The following is a 23472-nucleotide window of genomic DNA, read 5'->3' as shown; positions in this document are numbered from 1 at the left end:
GAATTGGACCGTTGCCGTATTGCGTTGATGCTTGCAGAGAGTGCCCAATTTCCTACTTTCATGCCCTGAAGAAATAATTTATTGGACGAAACGTGTCGGCTGTGTTCTTTTAAACAAGAATTTTGTGAATAAAAGAAGAAACTAAAGAAACACTTTATGAATAGAAAATTCCTGTGCCTCTCTTGAGAACAAGATCAACACTGTAGACGCTGACCTATCACTGTTGCACACGGACCATTAAATACTGGCCAAGAAAGTCTGCATTGCAGAGCAAATTCTTGCTATACTCCAGCTGCTGGCCCTAGAGATGGACACGTCCCCTCACAGATCAAATCCGTGTCTTGGAGGATAAGGTGGAGGATGCAGTGGGCCGCTCCAGGAGGAATAACATCCCAGTGGTGAGCCTCCCGGAAGGAGTTGAGGGACAGAACGCAGTTGTCTACGTCGAACAATGGGTGCGTGACATCATCCTACCGACCGAACTATAGCAATTCTTCTCAGTTGAGGGGGCCCACCGCATGCCAATGTAGAGACCCCTCCCAGGTGCCAACCCTAGACCGCTGGTGTTCCGTTTATTACATGATAAAGACCACATCTCCATCCTCTGCAAAACCCACAGGTTGAATGGCATAGTAGTGGATAATACCCGCATTATGTTCTTTCCAGACTACACGTTAGCTAGCAGTCCAGCGTCAGAGGTACTCCTTCTTGGCTGTCAAGCAGAAACTCCGAGCAGCTTATTTGAAATGTTCTCTTTTATTCTCCGTGCGCCTTCGCGTGCTTGCAAAAGGAAAACACATTTCTTCAGGGATACCAAGGACACCTGGGATTGACATTGGTCTAATGTGTCACTCTGAGTCCAGAGAGTTGCACATCTAGCTGATGCATCATTTATCATCAGGCCTCGAATGCTTGACTGCATGCTTGGTGAGTCCATTTGGAGATCTGGATAAACTTGAGTTGCCTGTTAGACAGGGCGGCCTGGGTGCTCCTTCCTTCACGAACTATTATCCAGCTGTTCAACTCCAATGGCTATCTAGCTGGTTTGTCTGCCGCTTCCTTGTAGACACTGGATTGGGTCGGGGCTTGCTAACCCCGGAGAACATGCTCTAGCTCCTCTTCCCAAGACTAAATTTTAACCCACATGTCTTAGATTGGTGACAGTTATTCGCTGATTCATTAACTAGGTCTATCATCTCACATGGCACATTTTCCTCTATGCCCCTGAGATAACATTCCGTGGTCTGCCCGGATGCTCGGGACTTCTGACACCCAAGGATTTATGTTATTAGCATAACAAAAACATATCTACCATCAGGGATCTCTTCTTGGACAGCCAATTTCTTACTTTTGAGCAACTCATTGCATCCCACCGGGGCAATTCCTAATGAGAGACAGCTCCAGCAGATCTGTTGTATGTTGTGGGAAATCACCCAGGAGGAGCCACAAATCCATGCAGTGGTCCAAACATTGCTAGTAATGGGTACTGGCTAACACTTGGTGACCTGGCTATACAATTCCTTACGAAAACACACTCTAATCCCTCTTACACAGTTCCGAAAGTGCTGGGAAGCAGACTTTGGGAGGGGCTTCACGACTAAGAATATGCGTTTACATTAGAATACCCTCATATAGTTTCCAGAAACACATGTTTTAAGAATATCCAGTTCTCCATCCTCCACAGAGTATAATTCACCTCCACTAAACTGAATCTAATATTCCCAAATGTACAACTCTGCTACCTCTGCTGCCATGTGAACCTCCGTTACATCCTCTGTTCCTGCACATCCCTAGTGCAATCTTGACGAGTAGTTTTAGCACTGTAACTGACATTGCCCACTGTGAAGGACTGGGCTCCGAGGTGTACAGTGACCTTGGAGTGCTGTAGACATAACAAGGTGGCAGCTCAGTTCTTAGACCTTGCGCTTCTTATGGCTAAGGGGGCCATAACCCTTAAGTGGCGTACGCAGTGGTTGGAAGCCAAAAGCACAGCAGTTCGAGGAGGGGAGACAAGGGGCTTCTACAAACATCCCATATCACTGGAATGGGACATTGTGCTGATCCATCTTCAAAGCATCAATAAGGAGGCATGCTCATCCTGAACTTGTAGCCCGACACACACCCCGTAGGTATATGATGCCCATGCCAATTACCTTCTAGGCTCTTGGTGTGTTGGCATCTCATTTTGGCTCATGGATAACAAATGCCCTCCTGTTCCCTTTCTTAGCACAGATGCCACTGATCCATCTGCACTGCTCCCCCAGGCCTGCACCACTACCTGGCCTGCCCAGTCAGCAGCAGCTTCCCAATCACCTACTCCTTTGTGCCTCCTCCATGACAGTTTATTCATTCCTTTTTAGCACTCTTTCCTCTTTCTCATGGTTATTCCACATAGCATTGCATCATCTGTGCTATTTGACGGTAACAGAATATTATCGACCTTACTTCCAAAGTCTGCAATTAATCACTATATATACTGCTTAAAATGCTAGCTGGATATTGTCTGTAATGTTTTTCAATTAAAAATGCCAAATAAAAACTTAGAATAAAAAACGGCCTCTAATGTAATCCTTCTTAGTGGCCCAAAAACTTTGAGGGGAAGATACTGAGCTTTTATTCGAGTCTGGGTAATACTGTAGCTGCAAACATAGTTTCATATAGTGTTCATTCTCCAGCTCTTTGTGTTTGGGGTGATACTTGGAAAGCTTAGTGACAATATAATTAGAAAATGATCGTACTTCCCTGCTGTAGTGTACCGCTTCACCCTAGCTAGTACAAGAGCATTCTCAAGAACAAATATACTGAGGTGACAGAAGAAGTTATGCTATCTATCTGTGGGGTGAAGTAGACGCCAGGGTTCCACCAGACTGTGATAAGACATCAGGTCTTTGAGCATATTTCTGTGTAGGTTATTGCTGGTGTCAGGCTGTCCTGATCTGTCTAGCATTGGGTTGATGGTCATATTTTAGTCTCACCCTGATAAGGAGTTGTGATCAACCAAAATTAGTAAGAAATCTGTTATCTGTGAAATAAGTTGTTTTTCTGGACATTAGGAGTTTAGACAGAGTATTTAACAAGATGGTGGTGTTACACTGAGAGTTTGATGAAGACATATCAACCCATTCGTATCGTTCCATGATTAAATTATCCTGGCTTTCAAGTTCATATGAAGGAGACTGTATACACCCTGTTTCCTATAAGAATGCTCATTTGATGGTTGGATTGATTGGTGGTTCGTGGCTGAGAAGATAACTATCTCCACCCAGTCTCTGTTCAGTTTTTCTGACTCAGTGGCCATTAAATGGGCCTCTTGCAGGAAAACAATGTCTGCTTTGTGAGGTGCAAGATGTGATAGGATCTTTTTGTGCTCGACAAATATAGAGAAACCATTGATGTTGAGAGACTAGATGAATAATGGTCTATTGTGAAGACGAGGTTTGCGAAGGAGTAAGAAATGGAAAAAAAAAAAATAGGGAGGGGGGTTAGTTGGAATTATCTTTATTATATGTTGCCAAGACCCATTGTCCTTCTGGGAAAAAGACCACTGAAGAGAAACTCAAAAAGAATGACTCCCTATAAATATGGGAACTATAAATTCTACGTTTTCACCCTTCGCTTTAACTAGAAGGCTGTACTTCTCTTTATAGCCCAGCTGCATTACGGATGCTTGTGATGTAGAGGTGATCTCTAGGATCTATATACGATAGTCACCTGGCATGATTGTGATTTAAAGAATCATCTGATTGTCTGATGGGTAGTCACAGTTTTAATGGTGATCAGGATTTATCCCAAAAGCACCAAGAATTCTTGTTCATGCTCTGGCTCTTGATGGCATCCATGTATCTCAGGATTTGATGGGTACATGTTTGTGCTGATTAGGAGGGTCATTGCGTTCTATAGACTATAGAGGTTTGTCCCTGTGTGTAATGCACCTGGTGCCCATTTCGCTGACATCCATGTCCGTAATGAATTCTGAGTTCTAATTTCTGGGGTCTGTACATTTTTGGGTTTTCCGGTCTATCGTAAGGATTATTGTGACTGGATCCAGAAGACCAGAGGGTATGTTGGGTTTCCTCATTTTCTGACGGAGTGCCAGAAGTTTTCTAGGACTATAATGGTTTTGTAGGAGAAATATGCCACAATAGAGATTTGCGCATTCTTTCAGTTTAGAAGCTAAAAGTAGTTTTTGGGAGTGCTTTTTTTTAAAATAAATCTTTTTATTGAACATTTGTTTTCTTATACATTCTGTTATGTCCACATACCGAGCAAATTGCATGTAAGAAATACATCAATATGATGACATGGACACTGCTTGCATCACATTTCCAAGTGTCAGATTAAACAGGATAGAGATCTGTCAAATCTGCGTTTGCAAATGTACTTGAACGATTGTGACAAAGCTTGTAACATATTGGTATTGCATGAGCAACAAAAGACAGTTTTTTTGGTTTTTTTTCTAATTCAAACATTGCAACTAGACTACACCTGCACGTTCTTTGATTAAAGAACTGTACGCAGTAGAGCACAGATGTGTTCGTTCTGCATGCTGGAAGGGAGAAAAAGTGATTGCACTCAACATATATTGCACTAGGTGAACATTAGGAGGGGTTGCAGATAGGCTGAGGACTGGGGCTCTTCCAGTGGGGCATCAGCATCCAGCAAGTTAAAATGGAACTCAGCAATTTGGATGTTCAAGCTGGCAGAGAGGGGTATTTGACAGTCCCTGAAATCCTATCTGTGCAGAGCCACACACTCGGCCTGGGCCCAAGCTCTCATGGAGGCAGAAATCATATGGGAGTGGGTGATTTCCATGTATGAGTAACCAAGCTCTTAGCAAGCTGGAGAGCCAAGTCAATGAATTGTTTAGTTACTCTGTTTCTCTTAGTCCGACAAAGTAGTTGATGGGCGTGTTGATGTCGCAAGAAACACACTATAACAGGATTGGGTGTAGGGACCCAAGTGGAGGAGATGGTAGGTCTCGTTTTAAGTCTATGTTCCCATGAAATTCCAAGGCTGGATGAAAATTCAGGCCTGTGATTTTAGGCAACGGATCAGTTAAAAGCATGATTAGTTTCGTCATCTTTTTCATTTCTGACAGGCCAAATATTTGAATGTTGTTATATCTGCTCCAGTCTTTGAGGTCAATGAATTTCCCTTGGAGGTTGTCTCTCCAGTCTGGCATATTGTCGAATTTATGTTCCAGGTTTGTGATCCAGATTTCATAAGTCTGTGTTTGTGATTTAAAAAGTTGTTAATGCCTCATGAATATTTTTAAGTTATTTAGTGACAGACGCTGTGGACGCCTCAACTAGGTCAATGGAGGACTTTATTCCATATAGCTCTGCCATTATTGACTCTAATGTCATTGGTGACATGTTGGTGTCTGTGGGTAAGTGGGATAACTCTCTAGAATCTCTGGTCACTGCATTAGAGAATAGTAATTGACAGGAGGCTTTGATCTTTGACAGAGGTATTCCTCTAGTTATTTATTGTGTGTAATCTGCTCCTGTATCATTCATAGACCATGAGGGTATACCTTCATAACTGTGTGTTTATTTAACAGAGATAAAATGATGCAAAGCTTGTTAGTTTATCTTATTGATTAAAGCCAACTACATAGGATGCATGATGAGACCTGTTGAACTCGATAGGCAGCTCATTTATCAGCATTGACCTTCTACATATCAAGTACTTAAAACTGTCTTTAGATTGAATTGTTCCTCTAAGAATGTCGGAAAATGTAAAGAGACTGGTGACCCGCACAGGGAATGATATTGTCTGCTACAAGAGATCGGCCCAATCGAAAATGGTGGGATGATTGGCTTTAATGTCCGCATTGTTCTCTGGTGGATGTGTGGGGGTCGTTTGCAACCAGCGCTAATGTGCTCTGGGTGATGCCTGCGTTGCACTTGCCCTCACCTACTTTGCTGTCGGTTGGGATGCAGGGGGCATTTCTGACTGTACAGGAACTCAAGAGGCATCTTACAGTTCTGAAAGGTGAGTCAGACCGTGGCAGCACCAGCACTTTTCTGGGGCACCGGGTGTCTTTCCTGATGCCCAAAGTGTCCATCCTGTGCATTGTCGAGTCTCGCAGGGATTCCTTTGCTCCAGTGGAAATGTCAGCAGGAGGAGCCATCGCTCAAACCCTGAGTTGGGTGCATAAGCTAGAGCAGCCATCAGTTGTGATAGTTATGATCAGCTCTTGGTACATTGCAGATTGAAGGAGCAAGCTGATAGTGGCTTGGGAGTCGACTTTAAACAAATAAAGGAGAAATATAAGCAGCCGGACCCAAAAGGTGTTTAGATGTCCAAGCCCCACCTCCACAGTAACCCCTTTCATCTGATTAATCTATTAGTATTGCATTGTAGTGTTTTGCTAAACATAAAGTGCAAAAACAGCTTTTAGGTACAGTAACATTCTTGAAAATAAATCAAATAAAAACAAGTCTTTTGTACATTTTCTTCATACATCTAAGAATGTTAAGATTTGTATCTGGAGGGTATTTGCACCAGACATTTTACATTGCTGCTAGAGCTTTCCTTTAATGAGAATACCATGTAGCATGTTTTTTTCACTTTTATCATTTTTCGTGGAGGAAGATCTTTCATAAAACCAGAGATGGGCATGTTTTATGTGGAAGTGAAATAATTAGCATCTGTGGTGTTTACTAAATAGGTAGCTTGGATGATGCTCTACAAATCAAGTTAGGCATGTCATATTTTTTCCTATCTCTGACCCAAAGTAAGAACGGTGTGTGAAAATGGTCAGACCAGTTAGCTGGGATATGTTTCTCTACCTGCATTAAGTATACTTTTAGTAAACATTTTCAGTGTTCAGTAAAATTTGCAGTCTGCACCCTGCAAGCAGCTGTTAATGACTGCCAACGTGATGCAGCTCTCTGGGCATTAGGTATGATCCCTCCACAAAATGTGCAGTGATTGAGAGTCTAGAATAACAATGGATATCCTTGACATATTGCGTATGCTTGGCACTATCGTGTCCAGCCCTGGCATTATAGAGGCTTTGGCATAATGATGGCTATTTTTGGCAGATGAGAAACTACTTCACCTAACCGTGGACAGGCCTGTCATAGTAGTTTTGCAGCGTGAATCTTTCTGGATTCACTATGCTGTGCATTTTTCCGCGGTCTAGTGGTTGGATCCGGAATTGTAGTCTTTTCTTTTTTTCCTTTTTTTTTGAAGCCCAGGTGGGTGTCGACGTCCCACCTTTTGGTGTACTTCCGGTGACGTCGGCACGCATTCTGCGGAAGCTCCCACCCTTAGGCGCCATCTTCGGATTCTTTTTTCCGCCTTTGGGTATGGATCGTCACCGCCCACGACGATCGTCGAGATAGAGGAGGAAGAGAAGTTCGATGCCGAAGAACCTCCGAAAACTCCCGAGTCCCAGTAACACCTAGAGGAAGAGGGCCTATACTACGACGAGGAAGGCGACGATGACCAGTGGACGAGTTTCGGCTCAGCATCGTCAGTGGCACAGGACCTGGAGTGGCAGGACCTGGATGCCGAAAACCCAGAAGAGCCTGTAGAGACATACCCTTCGAGGCCTTCGCCGCCAGATGACATTGGGGTCTAAAACTTGGTCATCAGGAACGTGGCAACGGCTTATGGAGTCAAACTAGAGGAAGAAAAACCAAAGGCATACTTCCTCTTAGAGACTCTGCTGCCCACTCAAACAAGAAGTCAATTCCTCCCCATGCTTCCAAGTGTCCTGGACCAAGGGAGGGAGGCATTCAAGGACCCAGCGAACTGCAGGTCTGTCACACCTAGGACGGAGAAGAAATACAAGCAATCCTCCAAGGACCCCCCGCCCCCCTACATCCAAGGATCCGTCACGGCGGACTACATTATTGCAGCAACAGCCAGGAAGAGGGCAAACGTTCCAACAACCTCAGGCCCACCACCAGACAAAGAAAGTAGGAGGATGGACCTAACTGGGAGAAAGGTAGAGAGGAATGCAGCGGTGCACTGGCGCATTGCAAGCTCTAATGCCCTACTAAACAGGCATGCATACCAGCATTGGGATGAGGTCGGACAGCTGCTGAAACACCTCCCTGAGCAATACCAAAAATGGGCGTCACACCTGGTGGAGGAAGGCAAGAATATAGCAAATTCATGCTTGAAATCAGCCTTGGATGGGGCAGACCCATCCAGGAGGCTCATGAAGATCGGGGTAACAGAAAGAAGGCATGCCTGGCTGAGGATCTCAGGCTTCAAGCCGGAAGTACAGAACAACATTCTGAGCACCCCATTCAATGGAGAAACACTGTTCGGGGCACCAGTGGATGAAAAACTCACCCAGCTCAAAAAGGAGAATGAGACTGCAAGGTCCATGTGGGCCTTGCAATTCAGCGGAATGAGAAGGGGCACCCTGACATGGAGACCAAACGGAAGGGGGGGAAACCAGCCGGGAACGACACGCCAGACATTCCAGCAGGCCTACCAGGGCGACAATCAAGCGCAGCAGGGCCAGCAAAAGCAAACCTGGCAGTACCAGCCTCGGGCCAGTCCTTTCACTGGAGGGCGAACGGACGAGGGCAAGCAAGAAGAGGGGGCAAGCAACCAACCTCAAAGTGACTCCATCCCACCAAGCATGCCCACCCGTACGATCCCTCGGAAGGTGGGGCACGACAAGGTCAACAAAAGAGGGTTACACGGACCAAACAGCAACGATCACGTACCACCAGTAGGCGGCAGGCTAAAACATTTCTTCCAGGAATGGAAGAGGATAACTACAGACAAATGGATACTCAACATCTTACAGTTTGGATACTGCATAGAATTGGAAAAGAAACCACCAAACAGAAAACTCAAAAGGAAGGCGCACTCAGCAAAAGAACTAGCGCTACTCCTGGAGGAAGCACAAGAACTGCTCCAAAAGGAGGCCATCGAACCAGTTCCATTCAGAGTAAGAAACAGGGTAGTGTACTCAATCTATTTCCTAGTGCCAAAAGTGGACGAATGCTGAGACCCATCCTGGATCTAAGGTTCCTAAACCGATACATAAAAACACAAAAATTCAAAATGACATCCCTACAAGTGGTCATTCCTCAGAAAAGGGTCGGAGACTTCATGTCCACCATAGACCTCAAAGATGCCTACCTGCACATTCCCATGAACAGACAGCACAAACATCTACTAAGATTTACCATCAACAAAGAACACTACCAGTTCACAGTCCTAGCCTTCCGACTAAAATCCGCACCAAGGATCTTCACCAAATGCCTCACTGCCGTGGCAGCACACCTACGGAGGGAAGGGATTCATGTATAGCCTTACCTCGACGACTGGCTAATAAAAGCAAGTTCCCACAGGACATGCAAGGAACATGCACAGCGGGTCACAGAAACACCGACAGACCTGGGATTCTCCATACACTGGGGGAAATCCTCAATGGAACCAGAGCAAGTGAAGATCTTCCTAGGAGCACAGATCAACACCAGACAGTGCAAGGTGTTCCCCAGCGACAAGAGAACACTTGCCCTGCAGAAGGAGAAACGCCACTACCAGAAGGGGCGAGATCTGACAGTGAGGACAGCGAGCAAGATCATGGGGATGATGGCGTCCTGCATACACCTGGTCCCCAATACACGGCTCCACATGAGACCATTCCAGGAATGGCTGCAACAAAAATGGTCACAAGCTACAGGAAGTTGGGAAGATCTAGTGGTTGTAACGCACGCAATGCAGGAAGAGATAAAGTAGTGGAACAAAGAGAACATAACAAAAGTGAAGCCTTTAACACCACCAACCCCAACGGTGACCATCACCACAGACGCATCCCAGATGGGATGGGGGGCACACATGAACAAGCTCAAGGTGAGGGTTCTGTGGAACCCAGCAGATGCGATCAGACACATCAACTACCTGGAACTAAAGACCGTGCTCCTCGTCCTGAAGGCCTTCCAGAAACAACTGTACAACCAGAGAGTGTTGATACAAACAGACAACACAACAACGATGTTCTACATCAACAAACAGGGAGGAACACAATCAGTGGCAGTATCCAACCTAGCGCAGGAAATATGGAGATGGGCCATCCCACTCAAAATAGACCTACTGGCCATACACCTACCAGGGAAGGATAATGTGGAAGCAGACAGGCTCAGCAGACAGACATCAGCATCCCACGAGTGGGAGCTCAATGCACAGGAAACGCAAAGGCTGTTCAGGAGGTGGGGAACACCAACAATAGACCTATTTGCAACACACCAGAATGCAAAATGCCGATACTTCGCATCGAGACAACCAGAGGAACAATCCCAGGGAAATGCCCTATGGATAAGCTGGTCAAAAACATTTGCCTACGCTTTTCCCCCGATACCACTGATACACAAGGTACTCAGCAAGTGCAGAACCAGCAACATGACAGTGATCCTGGTGGCACTACAGTGGGCAAGGCAGACCTGGTACTCACAAATAGTGGAAATGGCGCAGGGAACAACTCACAAGTTCGGGAAAAGAAAAGACTTACTCTCCATGCAAAACGGAGAAGTACTACACCCAGAGCCAGAGCGCCTCAGCCTAGCTGCATGGCTCCTGAAGACATAGAATTCGCACATCTAAGGCTACCGAAGAGCACTCTGCGGGTGCTACGAGAGGCAGGGAGGCCTACCACACGAAGGTGCTACGTTGCAAAATGGAAGAGGTTCACACAATGGTGCAGCAAGAAAAAGCTGGACAAGAAGATGACAAGGTGCTAAAATATCTGACACACCTGCTGAAAGCAAAACTAAGTTCATCCTCTCTGAGAGTACACCTAGCAGTACACCTAGCAGCGATAGTGGCCTACATAAGGAGAGACAGGACAGAGCTTCTTTACATCACAAGTAGTGAAAAGATTCCTGGAAGGGGCTAAGAGGATAGCACCCCCCAAAAAGGATGCCACCACCGACATGGAACCTTAATTTAGTCCTAACAGAACTTTTGAAGGCACCCTTCGAACCCATTCATACGGCATCACTACAAATGCTCACAATGAAGACAGCCTTTCTAGTGGCAATAACCTTGCTACGCAGGGTAAGCGAACTGCAAGCACTGACACTGCAAGAACCCTACATCCAAATACACAGTGATAGGGTAGTAATGAGAACTGACCCACACTTTATGCCAAAGGTGGTGTCTAGGTTTCACATGAACCAGACAATACAAATACCAAGCTTCTTTCAGAAACCATCCACAAGCGCAGAGAGGGCACTGCACACCCTGGACGCTAGAAGAGCAGTAATGCATTACATGGAAAGAACTAAAGAGCACAGGAAAACAAAGCAGTTCTTTGTGTCCTTCGCAAGCATTTTCCTGGGTAGACCAATAACGAAGGGGACCATCGCACAATGGATCGCTCAAACTATACAATTCTGCCACAAACAGGCAGGCCAAGAACTAGCAGAGGGGGCACGAGCCCACTCTACCAGGAAGAAGGGAGCAACAATAGCCTTCTTGGCTAACACACTCATTCAAGACATATACCTGGCAGCTACATGGGTTTCGGTGCACACGTTCACTAAGCACTACTATGTGGATATACAAAAGAACAAGGAAGCACAAGTAGGACAGAAGGTGCTTCAACATATATTCAACAACCAACGCTCATCTTCCACCCAGCCGCCACAAATCGCTACAAAGTCTATGCACAGCATAGTGAATCCAGAAAGATTCACGCTGCAAAATGAATAGTTTCTTACCTGTCGGTGTAGTTTTGCAGCTTGAAGATCCTTCTGGATTCACTAGCGAACCCACCCACCTCCGCCAGAAAGATGAGGCAGGAGAAGAAGGTGGAAATACAAGGACAATATACAGACACCTTAAGAGACAAAGCGAGAAAAACTTTAACTTTGAGAAAAAACTATAGAACATTGCCAAAGGATTCACAAACAGAACACAAAAACAAGAAAAAAAGAATCCGAAGATTGTGCCCAAAGATGGGAGCTTCCGCAGGAAGCGTGCCGACATCACAGGAAGTACACCAAAAGGTGGGACGTCGATGCCCACCTGGGCTACGAAAAAAAAAGAAAAGACTACGATCCGGACCCAACCACTAGACCGTGGAATAATGCACAGCATAGTGAATCCAGAAAGATCTTCAAGCTGCAAAACTACACCGACGGGTAAGAAACTATTTGTTACTTCCCCTGTCACAGTGGTTCTTATCTCATTGACATCTTGTTAACTTTCTTAGCCTAATTGTCCCACCCTTGATCCACGGGGGTAACCATCAATGGCATAGGATGCTCACTCTTGACATATTAGAAACCGCAATTTTATTGGGATGTGTTTCCCTGCCACCATGGTGCCCTGGCATTGTATACATTGTGGTATTATAGTGTCCATCACTGGCATAACACAAAGGTTGCCATCTTTGATATATTGTGGCTATCTTTGATGTTATGGTGACTTTTGTTGACATGTGCTGACAATTTATGACATGTAACTTATAACCTGTCCATGTGAGATAGCTGTACATGTCAATACTTAATGGACATGACATGCTGATCTTTGGCTATCAAATATTTAATGATCAAAATTGAGAACTGCTATGTTGAGGAAAAACGTATTTCTTGCCACAAACTAACTCCATTTCTGTTTTGTGAATTCATTTTGTTTACACAGAATGGAAAGCTTGTGTTGATTATAAAATATATATTTTCTTTGAAGCTCATGAGCCAATGTTTTGTATATCTAAAATATATTTAAACCTGGCATTTGCATAAGAAGTCAAATTGAGGATGGTGGCAAATTACTGATAATATGTTTTGGGTCCAGAAGACATTTGCTTCTATTGCTTTTATTTCACGACTCACGTGGAAACATTTCATATTGATAAAATATGAAATTGGCATTATAAATTGAAAAATTCAAACATGAAATTTCTGTTGGAAATCCTGCCTGTTGTGCACAAGTGTTGACTATTCGTAATCTTGCATGAAGTCACCGCTGTTCTAATCTTGTATGATGAGTTCACAGTATAGTGTTGACAAAAGTTGTTAGTAGCGCAGGATGATTTTCGTTTTTGAGAAGTAGCTCTCATTTTAGAGAAGGTTGGCTCTCCCAGTGTGATCCCTGTATTTTCCCTCTGCTGTGGCACCGCCTTGGCCACAACCTAATGTGGAATCATACAGTACCTAGATAAATTCCACAGGATCAGATAAATTCCACAGGATCAAGCAAAAACCACACGAAGTGCTTTCAAACCATGAAATGCAAATTAGAACCCCTTTTCACCATGTTTACTCATGCACGTTTGTACTCATTACTCCCCAGTACCTTCAAAACGTGACCAGGAAGCCAATTGTGTATTTTGGTTGACTTCTAATGATAATATTTTTTTTAATGAGAAATATATATATATTTTTTTACTTTAGTATGAAAAAGTCCGAATATACCGAATGGATGGGTCATATCGTTCAGTGGAGTTGAAACATGGCAATAATACTACAGTGCAGCAGATTATGGAAGGGATGCGGTTGTCACAAGAAACTCAACAGTATTTCACTATCTGGATCTGTTCTGAGAACCTCAGTAAGAAACCTTGGCATTTTGATAGTGTACTATGTAATTGAACATATGTTTAAATCTTGAAAACTGACAACATTTTAGCATGTTTAACTTGTATTTGTGTTTAAGCACTGCCGTTGTCACAGAATTGCATTGATCATTAGACGCTCCAGCAATGCTTAATGTACAGCATTTGGTATCAAATTTCCAACTCACATTTGCTAAAAGAAATATACCAGCAATGCACTGTTTTCATGAATGGTGCTGACAACCATCCATCTGACAACTCTTAGGACTTTGTTCTTTGGCTACTAAAGTGGGCCAATCCAAATTTCTACAACAGGGAAGGTAGAAAAATTATGATTGTTTTTAAGACAGACCTCAAAATATCCTGCAAAGTACCACCAACCATGTATGCTTTCTTTTGTTCTGAGAATGGAGATAAAAAAGAATGTGTTTACTTTGATATTGTCCTAATAGGTGAATAGAAGCAAAAACCTTCCGGCTGATAACTAATAGAGGGAACGTCCAAAGCGTTTAAACTGAAACCCTTTTATAGGAAAACAAACTGAATATCATGTCCTATTTCCAAGACATTTGTCTTCAATAACAACCTTACATACCCTTTCCGTTAAATCAAAAACTGTAAAACCACATTTACATCCAAATTTAGAGCCCATTTTAAAAGTTGGTGGACAGAGTAATCTCCGTTGACTTGGCAGAGGACGTAACGACCGCCAGGCCCAGACTACTTCACCTACCAAATTTAGAAATGGCTGCCAAGCAGTTAATTCTAAAGCATTGGCAGGAATCTCCGTCATGGCGATTCCTGTCACTGCTGTTTACAGTTCTGTGCACTGCTCCATCAACATGACAGAGCCCCATACCAAATACTGTTTTTTTTTCAAAAATAAGAAAAAAATGCTCTCCTTGCCATGGGAGTTATACCATTGTGGTTCTACCATTGTGGTTCTACCACGGCGAGGAGCACATTTAGCAATGTTCACTGCCCCTTAACGCTAGGATTTTCCTACCGGTGATGGGCAGTGAAAAATTACCACTAATTTCTCCTATATAAATTAGTTGGGCGGAATTAGATCTATCTCCGACGGCCCTTACTCCACAGGGCCATCGGAAGGGTTTAATCATGGAGGAGATAGAGTAGTCTGCTGTAATAAAACCTAAGGTCCGCCTGCTTTTAGTTTGACAGGCGGCCCTTTATCTTGCTAGTATATATACTCCATCGTAGTGCAACAGAGTATTGACACCGCCAAGATATACATTGGGCCTTAGTTACTGGCTAAATTTATCTCTAATCACTCCTTGTACGTAAACCAGACTTGGACTTTTACCATAGCATGGCTATCTGAAATCTCTGCATGATATAAATTCACTATGTTCTATGTTAGACCTTTCTCAAACAACTCTGATAGAAAAATAAGAAGGTTTACTACAAAAAATCTAATTGGATCCTCATTCCTTTAAAAACACCAATGAAACATTTTCTCCATGCCAATCTATATCCCTGGCACCCAGAATCACCTTTCACACTTCCAGCTGAAAGCTCCAAAACTTTCAGAACTATCCCGCAATATTCCATGCCACACTGACTTTGCCACTCCAGGACCAAATAGTATAACTCTCTGTGACCCATCAACGAATCGGAAAACACCAGCAACAGCATTGGACAATCCACTAACATCTCCGTCTGGAACTAAGACTAAGACTGCCATAACTGTGTTGCCATCACCATTGTTTCCAATGTTCTCCCTATCCACACTAACCTGCTGTATCACAACATAAGGAGGAAAGGCATCCAATCTCAAACTTTTCCAATCCTGAGCAAATACATCTACCTACATTGCATCAAGATCTGGTCTCCAACTGAAGAATCCTTCAAACTGGACATTTAATCTAGATAGAAGGCACAAGAAAAGTTACAAATAAACGGTGCTCAAGAATAGGGGTTGGTTACTAAGCAGCCCCAGATATCACGCACAACACATGGGTTAAAATAGTACAAAACCATTGTCCTGAGCACTCAGAGTTGAAGAAAATAATTAGTGAATCATATTAAATTAAAATTAAAGACTATGGACACCTCACAAATCCATGTTGGACATTTAACTTTTCTTGAACTCTGAGTGCTCAGGACAATTGTTTTGGGCATTTAATCTGTTCACAAATGTATCTACTTTCAATTAACCCATACCCTCAGGTTCCCCAAAACTATGTTTCCCTTCAACCTCTAGTTATTAAAAGTTGTAAAAATGTCTTGAATTGTAATTTGCTACCCAATTGCTAATTCCTGGTATATTTTCTTCCTGAACTGATATTCCCAAGTGAAGACAATAATGCTAGACCTCCCTTCTCCATCTCCACCTGACCCCTCAAACTTGCTGGTACATTTCCGCCCAGAAACATTGTCCATCTTCAACATTATACAACTGACTTGATTCTTCACCAGAACTCTCACAACAAAAAAACATGCAAGCAGTTGGGTCAGGATGTTGATTCTTTGTATTGCTGCTCCATAGGGGCAATAAAGGATGAAGGCATAATATTTCTCAATTTGTAATTTCTTATTATCTTTAGCTTGGAAATGACTCTACGTCAATGATGGGCAAATACCCAATTTCAAAATCGAAATTATAAATTGTGACTGATTCAACCATGCATACATACCTTCATGATGCTCTCCTAGTCTTTCTAAAGAAGTGCTTTAGCTTCCCCAGGGCAGGTATTACATGTGCAATCTAAGCCTTGCTTCAAAATACAAAATGTAATACAAGCACCCCATGTGACTTTCCAGATAGCTGCAGAAGACTCTGATCAATTAGGGATGCACAGCGTATATCCTGATACCGATCTGAGGGGAGGGATGGCGCTCTCAAGTAATTATGATACTTAAATTAAAGGAAACTGGTGGGTCATCTGTAACCATGAGAAGTCTTGTAGACAAGCGGCATGCCAGTTGCCTTGTCAAAACAGATTTAATCTGCAAACTCCACAATCTCGGCATTGCTTTTGCCGGTTTCTTTTTTGTTGATTAACACATTTTATTGTTTTTTCATCAAGAGAAAAAGGGACAGTGTGACACACAGTTGTCGTTTCTGGTATGATTACAGTTGGCATATGCGAAACAGTGGCAATAAATAAATACAGCTCCTCAATACAATGCATTAATGACCTTGGCACCCCAAATCCTACACCTTACTCCGACTCTATAGGTCCAGCTATTTTCCCCATACACAGCCATGTTTACGGGGGCATCCCCTAGCCTCCTAAAGAGACTGTTCCTGCATTGCACACCAATCTACTGCTCTGCTCCACTGGGGGAGCATGGGAGTCGCAGGGGACTTCTACCGGGCTGTAATATCCCTTTTTGCTACTATAAGAGCCGTTCTCAGAAGTGTTCGGTCGGCCCTCGTACAATCCAATCCCTTGAGGACCACCTGCAAAAGCACGAGGGGGGAAAGGGGAACCTCCCATCCCAATACCCCAGAAAGTTCAGCAACCACAGCCGACCAGAACCCCTAGAGGACCGGATACATACCGTGTGATAAAAATCAGTGGGAGTCTCAGCACACTGGGGACAGGCAGGGTCAGGAATTCGCTCTGCTCGGTGTAGTCGTGCCGAGGAAAGACAGGTACCAGTCAAGTAGTAAATTTGGAGCAGGCGTAGCTTAGAGGAATTAGTGATCACCCTGGGTACCATCAATGCATCCCGCCAGTCATCATTATCAAGGGCACCCAACCATGTTTCCTAGCGAGTCCTAAGATGGTCTAGGCTACCATAGGACTTGATTACCAAAGTGCAGTATATTTTGGAGAGTCCTCCTTTGCCCAAGTTACCCATTAACAATTTAGCTTCCAGTGGGTTAAACTTCGGAAGCGAGATGTCATGATCATGATGTGATTGAAGTGCATGTCTCAACTGGGGATACTTGTAGAACTGTGTGTGGGACTGGGCATATGTGGTTTGAAGTTCCTGGTAGGGGCCTACATGGGTCCCTGACCTCATGTGTCCCAGCAGTGAGACCCCAATTTCTCCTGAAACCCTGCATTGATGTCACCTCCCTCAACCATGTGCCATGCCAAAGAGGCATTTGCTTGGTGAGTTTGGTATCCCAGTGTATGTGTCGTAAGGCAACCCTCCACGCATGTATGACCAGCTTGGTCACAAAGGGCTTTGAATTAGGAATGGGAGAACCGTACACCATAGATGAGATGCGGGAACCCCAGTAGGGCGAGTTTCAAGCGATAGGCCGGGTCTGACCATCCACCATTGAACCCGTCATGGATGACCAACAGGTGTGATTGTAAGTAATATTCGACATACCTAGGTCACGGTCGTAGGGTCCCCATTGGCAGTGAATGAATGCTAAGTGTGCCCTCTAACCGTGCCACAGAAAGGTTGTTGCAGTGCTATCCAGTGCTCTAAACCAGTAAAAAAATGGCAAATTCTGAAAGACATAAAGAAAGTGGGGCAGGACCATCATTTTATTAAGGGCAATACGTTCCATCATGTTTAGAGGAAGGGATCACCACTTGTCCAGGTCAGCCCTGGCCTTCCGAGTTAGGGGCTCGGAGAGCCATGAGACCCAAATACCCAGGTACTTGAATCTCAGATGATGGATGGGCATGGTGTCTTGTCAGTCCACGCAATCCCAAGAGGGGCCTAAAGGCATCAGTATGTACTTTACAGGGTTTATCTTAAGCCCCGATGCATCCCCAAAACAGTGCAAAAAGATGATGACGCCCAGCCCGTCCTCTGCTGGATTCGCCAAGCAAAGCAGGATATCCTCCGTATACAAGGCAATGTGGTCTTCATGTCCCGTATTCCATTTCCAGCCAGTGTTCTGTGTGTCCACCCAAATGAAACAGCTAGGGGCTCAATCGCTAGTGCAAAAAGTAGTGGGGAAAGCCCTGCCTTGTTCCCCAGTGTATGGATAAGGTGTGGGAGAGGACCCCATTAATCTGACCCCTTACCCTTGAATTAGAGTAAAGTGCACGGACCATGCCCCTGAACCGTGGCCCAAACCCCGCCCCCACCAACACCATGTGTAGCTAGCCCCAGTCCACCAAATCAAATGCCTTTTCAAAGTCTGTTAGGAGTAAAGCGAGAGATTCTGATGTAAGAGATGATGGTGGGACAGGGCCAATTATAAGCGTCTGAGGCAATGTTGCGTGCCAAGATTCAGCATGAAACGGATTTGATCGGGGTGTACCAATGCGGGTAGAACTCTTTTGAGCTGGGTCGCTAGCATAGTTGCAAACATTTTGACTTCACCGTTAATCAAGGAAATCAGGCTATAGTCCGCGCAAGATGTGGATGGGGGCTGTGTCTTGGGGATCACCACTATCGTGGCGGTATCTATGTCTGAGGGGAATGTACCTTGAACTCTAGCTTCCTCATAGAGGGCAAGGAGGTACGGGCCCACAACATCCTGGAATGCTTGATAATACTCGGCAGGCAACCCATCAGGGCCTGGGGTATTCCCAGATTTGATCTTAGACAGGGCTTCCTCCAGTTCTTCCGGCGAAAAGGGTTTGTGGTTTTATTTCAGCCTGTGGAAGACGAGGAAGAGGGACATCGGAGAGAAATTGAGCAGCTAGAGTCGGTTTCCTGTCGGAGGGAACCACGTAGAGTCGGTGATAATATCTAGCAAATGTCTGTGCTACCTCTGGGAGAGAGTGAAGGGAAGCACTGTGCTCATTGATGATATCTGGTATAATCCTGTATGTGTTGGTGGGATGCCAACCAATAAAGTAATCTCCCATTTTTGTCCCCCTACCCATAAATCCTGGCCATTGTGGCTCGTCACAGATGCTTGGCTGCTTCCAGGGAGAGTAGGCTAATGTCTTTGTAGATTAGGGCCAGATGTTGGGAAGAACCATCACTAGGCTCTAACTCCCTCTCGGACTCCAGGTGGAGGGCACACGCCTCCTATTGGGTGATGAGCAGGGAACGTGCCCGCTCCTGCACACGTATTTGTATTTTCGCAAAGCTGCGTAGCTTTGCTAGCTGCCCAGAGAGTCCCTACTTTTCGGAAGAATGCTTGTAGTTCTGTTAGGGCCCGTACAAACCCTTAATCTTGCAAATACTGGGCGTTTAACGGCACAAAGGCCGCACGCCTACTCCGGCGGGAGCCCAGACGAAGAAGGATAGGAGCATGGTCGGAAATGCCACAGGCCAGTATCTGAACATGACTAATATTACGACAGTCAGTTGCTGGTAAGAAAATTAGATCTATGCATGAGTGAGTGTGGTGTGCGGCAGAGGTGTGAGTGTATTGTCGGACTCGCGGGTGCCATGTCCTGCATGCGTCACAGAGCCCAAGGGCCTCAGCCCAGTCAGAGAGTCTGTGGGCGCCAGTACTCCGCGACCCAGTGGAGGGTCCAATTGTGTCGGACGCGTGGACCGGGACTGTATTAAAGTCGCCCCTATGATGGTCAATCCCTGCAGTGGGTCTAGGAGAGTCTTGGTTAGGTCCTGAAGGAACACAGCGTGAGATGCAGGAGTGGCGTAAGCGCTCACTATATTAACTGTGTGGCCCTCGAGTGTTCCCGTGATAGCGGGTAAGTGGCCCTGTGGGTCACATGCTTCCTGGATGACAACCAAGGGAAAGGAACGGTGCAGAACCGCCACGCCCCTAGAGCCCCGAGACTAGCCTGCGTGGAAGACCCTGTTGTAACCTCTATGCATCAGGAAGGGACAGTGATTCCCCATGAGGTGAGTGTCCTGGAGTGAAAGGACCGCTGGGTGAATGCAAGGAGCATATGACAAGACCGCTGTGCGCTTCACCCGAACTTAGAGGCCTTTAACATTCCGAGATATTAAGTGGAAGGACACCATCTGAGAAGAAGGAAGATGCAAGTGTTACTAGTCATGGTAGGCCTGTAGCCATTGGAGCATGTATGAGGAAGTGCCACTGATCCGAGTGCATTACTGTATATAAGAGGTGTGTGTGTGTGTTAGTGTCCGTGAAAAAAACACAACTGAAAAGGCAACCATATGGCAGGTCAAGAAAAGCAGTGAAAGCAATAACAGTAACATAATTAAAGAACCCCACCCCCTAACTCCCACCCCATACTTCTACCCCGGAAGTATCTGTTGCCCTAACTAGGAAACTGGAGAATGGAATTATTGACATTCAACAGGTGGGGATAGTATTCATTCTTCTTCAAGAACAGATATCCACTTGCCATCAAACAGTAAGGATGCATACAAAAGGAACATGGCCGAGCACTTCAGACCCCATCACATTAACATCACAGTACACGAGTCAACGAAAGGTCAAGATCTTGTGGTGTTGTATCCGGCAGTTGAGAACCTGTAACCAAGAGAGCCTCTGTAACCGTTTTGTGCGCTCCATCTCCAGAAACCAGGTTACAGCCGGACGCATCTCCCACACCACAGGACAACCTAGAGGTCAACTTGGATCAACAGGCGAGATGCTTTTTTTTTTGTGGGAGTGGGTTGTGTTTCTGCGCTGCTTGGGCTCCAGCATGCGTCCAGGTGTTCCCCTAGCTCCCGCTCCATGTGATGAGGTCTCCACTGTATTTCGAAGGGGTCCTTCCTACGTTATCCACGTCCATGCTGACTCTGGAGTAGCGAAGAAATAGGATTTGTTGGCGTGGATCACTCTGAGCTTGGCCGGAAACAGGAGACGATATTTGAGGCAGATTGCCCTGACCTCTGTGTAGGAATGGCGCCTCTGCTGCACCTCCCGGGTGTAATCAATAAAAATGAGAACTTTAGCACTGCTACAGCAAAGTTCTGGCCTGGCCAGTGCCTCTTGCGAAACCACATCAATATCCCTCAAATTCAGGATCCGGGTGATCAACGGCAATGGAGATGCCCCCCGGGGAGGTTTTGGTGTCAAAGCTTGGTGAGCCCTCTCTATTGCGAACCAGGAGGAGAGACTGTCAGCTGGCATCCAGGATTTAATCTATGCTTCCAGAAAATCTGTGACTTGCTGGGGTTCATCCCCTTGATTCCAACCATGCGCACATTATTGCATCGAGAGCGGTTTTCAGCGTCTTCTGCATGCCTGTGTAGTTCTGATGTGCGTGTGAGAAGACTGTGGACCTGGACTTTAAGGGATCTGACCTCGTCTTTCACTCCAGAGATTCAGGCTTCTGCCTCTGTGATTCGCGCATTAGCATTTCTGAGGTCCAGGCGGAGCAATGCCATGTCAATGCGCACTTCATCAATTTTGCTTTCAACAGCTGCTTGCACACCAGTGAACACCCTCAAGACTTTAAACTTGGGTAGAAGCGCACCCACTGATACCGACCACATCGACCATCATGCTCCGGGGTCACACGCTGATGGGACGAGCAGTGTGTGACCTCATTCGGACTTACTATTTATACAGGCTCCCTTGAGCCGGTGGAGGTGACGACCTCGAGACAACGCACCTGCGCGCCTTAAGAGGTATCTGGACCTAAGAATATTTTCGGCAGCCCACGCAGCAACCCCGTGCACACGCCTAATCCCTGCTGATGAGCGTTAATGAACGCGAAACACGTGTCCAGGGATGGCAAGCACACCAGTGAACACCCTCAAGACTTTAAACTTGGGTAGAAGCGCACCCGCTGATACCGACCACATCGACCATCATGCTCCGGGGTCACATACTGATGGGACGAGCAGTGTGCGACCTCATTCGGACTTACTATTTATACAGGCTCCCTTGAGCCGGTGGAGGTGACGACCTCGAGACAACGCACCTGCGCGCCTTAAGAGGTATCTGGACCTAAGAATATTTTCGGCAGCCCACGCAGCAACCCCGTGCACACGCCTAATCCCTGCTGATGAGCGTTAATGAACGCGAAACACGTGTCCAGGGATGGCAAGCACACCAGTGAACATCCTCAAGACTTTAAACTTGGGTAGAAGCGCACCCGCTGATACCGACCACATCGACCATCATGCTCCGGGGTCACACGCTGATGGGACGAGCAGTGTGCGACCTCATTCGGACTAGCCGCTTGGGATGTTTGTATAGCTTGAAGAATTGTGGCTAGGTCGGTGGTAGGGGAGCTACCGCCCACCCCCTCCCCTGTGTTTTCTTGTTGACTGTTCGCCAGCCCAGTAGTGAACTGTTCCATGTGGGTCTGTGAGGCAGCTTGTCTTGCCGATCTGTCCTTGCCCATGACGATAATAGGGCTGTGGTCCGGTCAGATTATCCTGCTCTAGCCGCACTTCAGCTCACTTGGCTGTCCGCGCGGGGATCATAGAGCTTCATTGTGACTGGACTGAGCCGCCAACCCAGCGTCGCCGTCAGAAGCAGCCCGGGTCAATCCAGAGGCCCCTCCACATGCAGGATGATTGCAATTCAGGTAGGCAGTGGCACCAACGTAGAAGGGGTTTCTGCGCCGGGGGGAGGCGCCCCAGGCCCTTGAAAGATAAAGGCGTTGAGGGAGGAACTACTACTGTTCCAGGAACACAGATCTGCGGCTGCCCACCACCGCCTCTCACCTACAAGCAGAATGCCTCAAAGGAACCTGTATTCTCCAGCAGGCCAAGGATGCAGCACAGTCAGGCCTGAGTCTAAGCACCAGGCCCACTCCTCAACTAGAGTGAGCGCAGTCACTGGAGTCCAGAGCAGTACTGCAGCTCCACAGGCTATAAGAGCGTTTGGGGACCAACTGTTCCTCTGCACCAGTCCATCCAGGGCTCAGGGGGGGTCCCACTTCCATATGCTTCACAGTTCTCTGGAGCGGGAGTCCCCAAGTAGACATCAAATTCGCCATGCACTGGCAAGGACTCAGGGCTGACCAGCGAATTGCCCTGCATTAAGGCTCCTCCCTGCACTTCACCTCTGCTCGCTTCCACCCTTAAACAAGCCTTTGCAATGCAATAGGTCTCGCATTTTCAAAACTTTGACCTATTGGTATTGTATTTTATTATTGCACGTTTGTTTTTTTAAACACAAATAAAAGGCATTG

The 23472-nt window shown here is 45.8% G+C and overlaps 1 protein-coding gene across 1 annotated transcript in view; it reads left to right on the top strand.

Moving 5' to 3' along the window:
- KRIT1 (KRIT1 ankyrin repeat containing) overlaps positions 1–23472 on the top strand; it is a 333886-nt gene that overhangs the window by 188931 nt on the left and 121483 nt on the right. The window contains exon 11 of the mRNA XM_078663641.1: positions 13380–13536. Within this exon, the coding sequence (XP_078519767.1) occupies positions 13380–13536 (157 nt within the window). The remainder of the gene's footprint in view (positions 1–13379; positions 13537–23472) is intronic.

Source organism: Lissotriton helveticus, chromosome 10, assembly GCF_964261635.1.
Source record: "Lissotriton helveticus chromosome 10, aLisHel1.1, whole genome shotgun sequence".
Lineage (NCBI taxonomy): Eukaryota > Metazoa > Chordata > Amphibia > Caudata > Salamandridae > Lissotriton > Lissotriton helveticus.
The sequence above is the reverse complement of the archived record's forward strand: the minus strand, read 5'-3'. Positions and strand labels throughout refer to the sequence as shown.